Here is a 10,793-nt window from a genome sequence, read left to right as displayed (position 1 = left end):
AGACATAGGGAGATAGAGAGGAAAAGGGGGTTGGGGGAAATTGGAGGGGGAGGTGAACCATGAGAGACTATGGACTCTGAAAAACAATCTGAGAGTTTTGAAGGGGCGGGGGGTGGGAGGTCGGGATACCAGGTGATGGGTATTATAGAGGGCACGGATTGCATGGAGCACAGGGTGTGGTTAAAAAATAATGAATACTGTTTTTCTGAAAATAAATAAATTGATAGCTGTAAAAAAAAAAAAAAAACCAACAACTCCTTGAAAAACACATTAAAAAAAAAAAAAAAAAAAAGAAGTCCTAGCAACGAAGAAGTCAAACCTCTCTCTTTGCAGATGACATGATTCTTTATATGGAAAACCCAGAAGACCCACTTATTATAAATGCTTTTTGAAAAAGTTTATGGCAAAAGTGGCGGGGATTTTGAGATACAGTCCACAAAGGAAAGAAAAAACAAATTATTATTTGTTTGTTTGGACAGGGAAATATTTATCATATTTGCAAGCTGAATGAAGTTGGAAGGAGAGCTTATAATGCAAGAAAAAAATGTAAATGGTAGAACAAGCAGGACAGGGAATGAACCTGAGGATTTAGAATCTGGGTAATAACTACAAGGCCAACTCCTCCACCGAATACACTCTGGGATTATCCTACAGCTGCCACAAAACTCACCTTAAGATCTGGGGCAGAGTCTTCACCATGAAACGGACCCTTGTTTCCTAGTCAGCAATTTAGAAATGGGCCATTAGTGCCTCTTGAGGATAGGGTAGAAGTCTGGAGCATCTGTGCTCATTTATTGAGAGACCAGAGATGCCAGGCCAGGAATCATACCCAACAGGACTCATTAACATCCTGTTTTGTGGACCATCATTTCCAGGGGGAGGCCCTTTCAGCTGAGATGAGAAGTCCCTGGGAATGGTAGGCATGGAATAAAGCAAAGAGGGTGGAGTCATGGGATATGGAGCCAGAACAGCCTCCCTAAGGACAGGGCCCTGGTTCACTGTTCTCCCCAGGGAGAGTGAGGCTAGGCATGGCAGGGCCTCCCTTGGGCAGCTCTTCCAATATGTACTTCTCCCAGATTCCTGCTGCTTTCCTCTTTGCTCCCAGACCTTAACAAGAGTAAATGACAGTCTGAGCATCTGGACCCAAGAACTCAGTCTCACACCTTCTCCAGAGCTGGATGCTGGATAGGTTCTTGACCTGGAGACCTGGGTGATAGAAGCAGCACCTGCTAAATTCTCCACAGGTGTGAGAACAGGAAATCCATCTCTGAAGTAAGAGCTTCACAGAAACTACCCAAGACTATTAGCCCTCTGTCTCTATTACATCTCTGTAGCAGACCTGTGGAGGAATAGAAGGACCAGAAGAAGTGGCCCTGACATCTATGTTGGTCAGACTCCTCAAACTCTTAACCCAACTTGGCAAAATTTGAACCACCTGGACACTCTTAGAAAAGCTTACTCTTTCTGCATTTCCACAGGAAAATCCTTGACTCTCAAACAATCCCTGAGGCAGATTGCGAGGCTGGGCAGCTAGTCTTCCCACTATCTGAGGTAAAGACTTTATCTCTCTTTCATGGAAGTGTGCAGACTCTAGATATATTGAGTTTTGAAACGGAGCCCAAAGCAGACCCTAAGAGCTTAAGCTATACTGTTTTCCAGACTCTCTAGTGCTTTGGGCTCTGTACCCCATCCTAATGACCTACCTCTATTCCTGGTTTCCTAAACATGAAAAATCCATGAAAATGAAGACAGAGTCTGTGCCACATCCCAGGTCTGAATGACCACTTACTGGTGGAAGTATCAGTACCTGTCGATACAGCTCAGGCTTTGCTGGCCTCTGATATGGGATTTTTGTACCTATCTGGTAATAAATCCCTCCAAATCAAAAGACCATCTAAGAGCCAATGATATACATGTCATATGCTCTAATGCTTTCCAGAACAGGAATTCATCCTGTCTATCCTGTGGCCATTCAATCCAATGTAGACACTCTGGCCCTGCAGGAAGGAGATTGGGAATCTCAGTCAGGTGTAATAGAGGACAGAGAATTATTGAGCCTGATTACAACATGCAACACACTCTTTTGTTAAGAGCAGCTTTCATCCTTTTTCCTAAACACAAAACACTCTGATCTTCCTGGGCAGGGCCTCATTAGTTATCAGATTTGAGTTCTCCCAGGCTCCCATGTTTGCATAACCAGTAAAGAAACACCTATGTTGTAATTGATCTTAAAGGTTTAGCTCATAAAGGTAATACCATGTCAAACACTCCATCCCCTGGTCTCAGAGAGTATGGAATCCCTTCCCCCTCAAACTCATGGAGAGTATGGAGCTGGTCCAGGGAAGTGACTAAGGTGGATCTATTTTAGCTCTTCCTATGAGACTTATATCTATAGCCTTGAATGCTACAAACAAACTTGGATAAGTTATATGAAAAATGCAGGGGAAGTGCTTTGTTGAAATCACACTTCTGTACTGGCTTTAGAACTTTATATTCAGAACAGGTTGTTAGGACACTAAGTAGGTATTTAAATTATTAGACAAACAGTTTACTTAAAACATAGGTACAAAAATAACCAAGGCCTTGGATTCTAGGATATTGATTTCTAGAGAAATGATTTAATCATTGTGGAAAGATACATGTCAACGTTTGACGTCCTGAATAACATTTTTGTGTAGTAATGTATTAATATTTGGCTACTGTGATGTTTGCTCTCCATTCAGATGGATATTTCATTAAGGAAGAATTAAAAGTGTCAGAAACTGAGAGGTTAACAGGTAAAGTCCATTTCCAGTAGGAAAGACATTGCCTCATTGGATTCATGTTGGCCATCATCAGGAGCCTGTGATGTTACAAACTAGGGACCACCTTAGCAAAAATTCACTGAGAATGTATTTGATTCTAGGAAACTAAAGAAACAACACAGAATGGAGCACTGGAACTCCACCTTGGGAAGTGGCTTTATATTGATGGGGATTCTGAATGACAGTGGGTCTCCTGAACTGCTCTGTGCCACAATCACAGTCCTGTACATGTTGGCCCTGACCAGCAATGGCCTGCTGCTCTTGGTCATTACAGTGGATTCCCGGCTCCACGTGCCCATGTACTTCCTGCTCAGGCAGCTCTCACTCATGGATCTCCTCTTTACATCTGTTGTCACTCCCAAGGCTGTCATGGATTTTCTGCTCAATGAAAACACCATCTCCTTTGTGGGCTGTGCCCTTCAGATGTTTCTGGCATTGATGTTGGGTAGTGCAGAGGATCTGCTACTGGCCTTCATGGCCTATGACAGATATGTGGCCATTTGTCATCCTCTGAGCTACATGGTCTTCATGAGGCCAAGGGTCTGCTGGTTCATGGTGGCCACAGCCTGGGTACTGGCATCCCTATGTGCCTTTGTTTATACTGTGTATACCATGCACTATCCCTTCTGCATGTCCCGGAAGATCAGGCACCTGCTCTGTGAGATCCCACCTTTGCTGAAGTTGGCCTGTGCAGATACCTCTAGATACGAACTGTTTGTGTATGTGTTGGCTGTAACCTTCCTGATGCCCCCTCTTTTTACTATTATTTCCTCTTATGCACTAATCCTGTCTACTGTGCTTTGCATGCCTTCAAGTGAGGGGAAGCAGAAAGCCCTAGTCACCTGCTCTTCCCACCTGATGGTTGTTGGGATGTTCTACGGAGCTGCCACATTTATGTATGTCCTTCCCAGTTCACTCCATAGCCCTAAGCAAGACAACATCATCTCTCTTTTCTACACAGTTGTCACTCCAGCCCTGAACCCCCTTATCTACAGTCTGAGGAATAAGGAAGTTATGGGAGCCTTTAAAAGAGTCCTGGGAAAATACATGCTGTGACACATTCCAACATCTAGAGAGAGCTTCTCGCTGTCCCTCAGAGTTCATTTCTCTTCAAAGATTTCTGCTAATGCCCATGGCAAAAGCACCATAATGCAAAGGGTATCTTTTTTTTTTTTTTTAAAGATTTTATTTATTTATTTGACAGAGAAAGATCACAAGCAGGCAGAGAGGCAGGCAGAGAGAGAGAGAGAAGGAAGCAGGCTCCCTGCCGAGCAGAGAGCCCAATGTGGGACTTGATCCCAGGACCCCGAGATCATGACTTGAGCCGAAGGCAGCGGCTTAACCCACTGATCCACCCAGGTGCCCCCAAAGGGTATCTTCTAATAGTAAAATGAAAGAATGTAATTTGACTTGTCAAATGAATTAATGTGTCTGTATTTTTACCATTTTATTTTATTTTTTGAAGTGCAGTTGACAAAGAGTTTTACATTAGTTTCAGGTATGCAGCATAGTGATTTGACTAGGTCTGTATTTTATGGGACAGTCACCACAAAATGTAGCTACCATCTGTTATTGTACAACACTATTACAGTGCTATGGAGTACATGCCCTTTATCCCCACTGTACCTTTTATCCTGGTGACTTATTTTTTCTATAACTGAAGCCTGCATCTCTCACTGCTCTTCAACCATTTTCACCACCCTTCAACTCCCCCTCCCCGCAATGCTCTGGCAACCACCAGTTTGTTCTCTGTATTTATGGTTTTTTTTTTTTAAGATTTATTTATTTATTTGACAGACAGAGATCACAAATAGGCAGAGAGGCAGGCAGAGAGAGGAGGAACCAGGCTCCCTGCTGAGCAGAGAGCCCAATGTGGGGCTCGATCCCAGGACCCTGGAATCTTGACCTGAGCCAAAGGCAGAGGCTTTAACCCACTGAGTCACCCAGGCACCCCTATGGTTTTTTTTTTTTTTGTTGTTTCTTTATTCTTGTCTTTTGTTTTAAAATTCCACATATAGGTGAAATCATATGTATTTGTCTTTCTCTGACTTATTTCACTTAGCATTATATCCTCAAGTTTCATCCATATTACCATAAATGGCAAGATTTCATCTCCTTTTATGGCTGATATATATATATATATATATATATATATATATATATATATATACCACATTCAAGAGGCACTTGGGTTGCTTTTATTATATTGGCTATTGTAAATAATGCAGAAATAAACACAGGTACATTTATATCTTTATGAATTAGTGTTTTCATTTTCTTTGGGAAATAACCATTAGTGGAACTACTGAATCATATATTATTTCTGTTTCAATTTTTTGAGTAATCTCCTTACTGTTTCCACAGTACAGTGGCTGTACCAATTTTCATTCCCACCAACATTGCACAAAATTTTCTTTTTCTCCACATCGGCACCAATACTTATTTCTTGTCTTTCTGATCCTAGCCATTCTGATGTGTTTAAGGAGATATTTCATTATGAAATGCTCTTTTAAATCTTTTTCCATCTGGTTATTTATAAGAAAAATTATTCACAGTCTACTTAAAATTTTCTGTCTGTTTTCACATGTAGCTACTGAGTTAAATGAGCCCAGGTGCTTTTACAAGTTTTGGACTGACAGACCTCTGACTGGGGAGTCCATACTAGACCAACATATGAACCAAAGAAAAGAAAGTTTCAAATGGGAAGCCTAAGCAAGCCCCATGTCAGGGGAGCAGACCTTGAGATTTGCACTAATTTTAGACCAACTGACCCTGTTAAATGATCATGTAGGCAGTCTAATTAACTACTAATAGTTTATATGCATTTCTGTCATGTTCTCTCCTTTTTCCAAGCAGCCTTCACAGAAAACACCTGGATTTTCTGACAGGTGTTATTGTTTGTCTTTTTTTTTTTTTTAATTAACATATATTCTTTGTTCCAGGGTACAGGTCTGTGATTCATCAGTCTTACACAAGTCACAGCATTCACCATAGCACATACCCTCCCCAATGTCCATCACCCAGCCACCCTACCCTCTCACCCCCCTCTCCTCCAGCAACCCTCCATTTGTTTCCTGAGATAAAAGTTTCTTATGGTTTGTCTCCCTCTCTGCTTTCCTTTTGTTTCATTTTTTCCTCCATTCCCCTATGATCCTCTGTCTTGTTTCTCAAATTCCTCAAATCAGTGAGATCATAAATGATAATTGTCTCTCTCTGATTGACTTATTTCACTTAGTACAATACCCTCTAGTTCCATCCACCACGTTGCAAATGGCAAGATTTATTTTGTTTGATGGCTGCATAATATTCCGTTGTATATACCACATCTTCTTTATCCGTTCATCTGTTGATGCACATCTAGGCTCTTTCCATAGTTTAGCTATTTTGGAAATTGCAGCTATAAATATTCTGGTGCAAGTACCCCTTCAGATCCCTACATTTGAATCTTTATGGTAAATACCCAGTGTCATATGGTAAACATGCAGTGTCCATTGCTGTGTCATAGGGTATCGCCATTTTCAACTATTTTGAGGAACCTGCATAATGTTTTCTAGAGTGACTGCACCAGCTTGCATTCTCGCCAACAGTATAGGAGGGTTCCCCTTTCTTTGATCCTTGACAACACCTGTCATTTCCTGACTTGTAAATTTTAGCCATTCTGACTGGTTTGAGGTGGTATCTCACAGGTTTTTTAAAATTAATTTTTATATAAACATATAATGTATTTTTAGCTCCAGGGTATAGGTCTGTGAATGAATCGCCAGGCTTACACACTTCACAGCACTCACCATAGCACATACCCTCTAAATGTCCATGACCCCACCACCCTCTCCTGACCCCCCTCCCCCAGCAACCCTCAGTGTATTTTATGAGATTAAGAGTCTCTTATGGTTTGTATCCCTCCCAATCCCATCTTGTTTCATTTATTCTTCTTCTACCCCCAAACCCATGTTGCATCTCCACTTCCTCATATCAGGGAGATCATATGATAGTTGTCTTTCTCTGATTGACTTATTTCGCTAAGCATGATACGCTCTAGTTCCATCCATGTTGTTGCAAATGGCAAGATTTCATTTCTTTTGATGGCTGCATAGTATTCCATTGTGTATATATACCACATCTTCTTGATCCATTCATCTGTTGATGGAGATCTTGGTTCTTTCCATAGTTTGGCTATTGTGGACATTGGGGTTATAAACATTTGGGTGCACGTGCCCCTTCAGATCACTATGTTTGTATCTTTAGGGAAAATACCCAGTAGTGCAATTGCTGGGACATAGGGTAGCTCTGTTTTCAACATTTTGAGGAACCTCCATGCTGTTTTCCAGAGTGGTTGCACCAGCTTGCATTCCCACCAACATTGTAGGAGGGGTCCCCTTTCTCCACATCCTCACCAGCATCTGTCATTTCCTAATTTGTTAATTCTAGCCATTCTGACTGGTGTGAGGTGGGATCTCATTGTGGTTTTGATTTGTATTTCCCTGATGCCAAGTGATGTGGAGCATTTTTTCATGTGTCTGTTGGCCATCTGGATGGCTTTTTTGCAGAAATGTCTGTTCATGTCCTCTGCCCATTTCGTGATTGGATTATTTGTTCTTTGGGTGTTGAGTTTGCTAAGCTCTTTACAGATTTTGGATACTAGTTCTTTATCTGATAGGTCATTTGCAAATATCTTCTCCCATTCTGTCAGTTGTCTTTTGGTTTTGCTAACTGTCTCCTTTGCTGTGCAAAAGCTTTTGATCTTGATAAAATCCCAATAGTTCATTTTTGCCCTTGCTTCCCTTGCATTTGGCGATGTTCCTCACTAGGTTTTGATTTGTATTTCTCTGATGCCGAGTGATGTGGAGCACTTTCCATGTGTCTGTTGGCCATCTTGATGTATACTTTGAAGAAATGTCTGTTCATGTCTTCTACCCATTTCTTGATTGGATTAATTGGCCTTTGGGTTTTGAGTTTGATTAGTTCTTTATAGATTTTAGACACTAGCCCTTTATCTGATATGTCACTTGCAAATATCTTCTCCCGTTATGTTTATTGTCTTTGTTTTCATTGGCTGTTTCCTTTGCTGTGCAAAAGCTTTTGATCTTGATGAAGTCCCACTAGTTCATTTGCCTTTGGTGATGTTTCTGGGAAGAAGTTGCTGTGGCTGAGATAAAAGAAGTTGCTGCCTGTGTTCTCCTCAAGGATTTTAATGGATTCCTGTGTCACATTGAGGTCTTTCATCCATTTTGTGTTTATTTTTGTGTGTGCTATAAGGAAATGGTCCAGTTTCATTCTTCTGCATGTGGCTGTCCAATTTTGCAACGCCATTTGTTGAAGATGCTGTTTTTTTTCCATTGGACATTCTTTCCTGCTTTGTCAAAGGTTAGCTGAACATAGAGTTGAGGGTTTATTTCTGGGCTCTCTATTCTGTTCCACTGATCTATGTGTCTGTTTCTGTACCCGTACCATACTGTCTTGATGATGACAGCTTCATAATAGAGCTTGAAGTCTGGAATTGTGATGCCGCCAACTTTGGCTTTCTTTTTTGACATTCTTCTGGCTCTTCATGGTCTTTTCTGGTTCCATATAAATTTTAGGATTATTTTTTCTGTTTTGTTGAGAAAATTGATGGTATTTTAATGGGGATTGCATTAAATGTGTAGATTGCTCTAGGTAGCATAGATGTTTTCATGATATTTGTTCTTCTGGTCCATGAACATGGAATGTTTTCCCATTTCTTTGTGTCTTCCTCAATTTTGTTCATGAATAATCTATAGTTTTCTGAGTACAGATTATTTCCTCCTTTGGTTAGATTTATTTCAGGTATCTTGTGATTTGGGTGCAATTGTAAATGGGATCAACACCTTAATTTCTCTTTCTTCTGTCTTGTTGTTGGTGTATAGAAATGCAACTGATTTCTGTGCATTGATTTTATATCCTGACAATTTTGAATTCCTGCATGAGTTCTAGCAGTTTTGGAGTGGAGCCTTTAGGGTTTTCCACATATAGAATTATATCATCTTCAAAGAGTGAGAGTTTGATTTCTTTGCTAATTCAGATGGTAGGCATGCATTTTATTGAATTGATATATGCACGTAAAATAGAGCTTTTTTTTTACTTATTAATACATAGTGAATTTCCCCCCTACATTATATGACAGCTATGTAGGGCAGTGACAAAGAGAGTCTGGGGTCACTTGTCAGAGTTCCAAGGTTTGAATCCAACATCCCCACTTACTTATATAACTTACAGCATGTTTCATTTTTACCTTTTTTATTTTATATTATTAGCCCCAGGGGTACAGGTCTGTGAATCATCAGGCTTACACATTTCACAACACTCATCATAGCACATACCCTCCCCAAAGTCCATAACCCGAGCACCCTCTCCCTACCCTCCTCCCTCCAGCAATCCTCAGTTTGTTTTGTGAGATTTAGAGCTCTTTATAATTTGTCTCCCTCCTGATCCCATCTTGTTTCATTGTTTCCTTTCCTACCCCCTACTTTGCTCCCCAATTCCTTATATCAGGGAGATCATATGATAATTGTCCTTTTCTGATTGATTTATTTCTTTGACCACGTTTCTAAACCTCTCTGTACCAGTATGCACACAGGTGCAGACTGGAAGAGATGCTGAGTGAAATAAGTCAGGCAGAGAGAGTCAATTATCATATGGTTTCACTTATTTGTGGGGCACAAGAAATAACATGGAGGACAAGGGGAGACAGAGAGGAGAAGGGAGTTGAGGGAAATTGGAAGGGGAGGTGAACTATGAGAGACTATGGACTCTGAAAAACAATCTGAGAGGTTAGAAGTGGCCGGGGGGTGGGAGGTTGGGGGGTCCAGGTGGTGGGTATTGGAGAGGGCACAGATTGCATGGAGCACTGGGTGTGGTGAAAAAATAACGAATCCTGTTTTTTCTGAAAATAAATAAATTAATTTAAAAAATAAAATAAAATAAAATTAGCAATGCTGGCCATTGGGTATATGACTGATTCTTTTTTTAAATTAAATTAATTAATGTATTTCCAGAAAACAGTACTCATTGTTTTTTCACCACACCCAGTGCTCCATGCAATCCGTGCCCTCTATAATACCCACCACCTGGACCCCAACCTCCCATCCCCCGCCCCTTCAAACCCCTCAGATTGTTTTTCAGAGTCCATAGTCTCTCATGATTCACCTCCCCTTCCAATTTACCCCAACTCCCTTCTCCTAACTCCCCATGTCCTCCAGGCTATTTGCATATGCTCCACAAATAAGTGAAACCATATGATAAGGGACTCTCTCTGCTTGACTTATTTCACTCAGCATAATCTCTTCCAGTCCCGTCCATATTGCTACAAAAGTTGGGTATTCAAATCTCAGTGTGCGATTGCTGCTTGGAACCTCTCTGGGGGTCTGGAGCTGCCCAGACAGCCACCACTGCCTTGACTTTGGGTACAAACAAAAGATCCTGCATCCCCAGGGATGGTGACTTGGAACCTGCTCTGCCAGTGGCCAGGAGGGAATTTACATAGGCTCTGCAGCCAGACTGAGACTTCTCTCTGAGAGGGAGGTCAGGGTGCGGTTTGTTTTCCTCTAAAACTACAAAAACCATCAAAAGTGGTCAAGGTGAGAGAGAAAAAGAAGTGAACAAACATAAAAACCGCCTGAGATCAAAAGCCTGAAAAAAACCAGTTTCCTCAGAGCCCACCCCCTGGAGGGGGGCGGGAGGACTTAAGTCAGGGAACATCATTGACTGGAAACCTACGTGGCAGGCCCCTCCCCCAGAAAATAAACCAAGAAAGAAAAAAAAAAGAGAGAGAGAAAAAATAAAGGACTACAACCACTACTTCATAGGAATTTTTTTTTTTTTTTTACTCATTCCCACTATTCTGGTTCATTTTTATTTATATATAGATTTTTTTAACCTATTTACCATCACAGCGAGCTGCCCAGTACATCAAATTCCATAATAACCTTCTAATCTGAACTTTTTGATACATACACCTATGTTTTTCTTTTG

The 10,793-nt window shown here is 41.0% G+C and overlaps 1 protein-coding gene across 1 annotated transcript; it reads left to right on the top strand.

Annotated features, from left to right (window-relative positions):
• The first annotated feature begins 2,927 nt into the window (after positions 1-2,927).
• On the top strand, positions 2,928-3,860 carry LOC132011136 (olfactory receptor 2AG2-like). The gene has a single exon (XM_059389332.1). The coding sequence runs from the start codon at positions 2,928-2,930 to the stop codon at positions 3,858-3,860; it is 933 nt and encodes a 310-aa protein (XP_059245315.1).
• The last annotated feature ends 6,933 nt before the right edge of the window (positions 3,861-10,793 follow it).

This window comes from Mustela nigripes, chromosome 1 (assembly GCF_022355385.1).
Source record: "Mustela nigripes isolate SB6536 chromosome 1, MUSNIG.SB6536, whole genome shotgun sequence".
Taxonomy (NCBI): Eukaryota; Metazoa; Chordata; class Mammalia; order Carnivora; family Mustelidae; genus Mustela; species Mustela nigripes.
This window is presented reverse-complemented; position numbering and strand designations above follow the sequence as displayed.

Bases quoted from the DNA above. Each gene is read 5' to 3' on its own strand.
- LOC132011136 (XM_059389332.1), top strand. From the start codon at position 2,928: ATGGAGCACTGGAACTCCACCTTGGGAAGTGGCTTTATATTGATGGGG.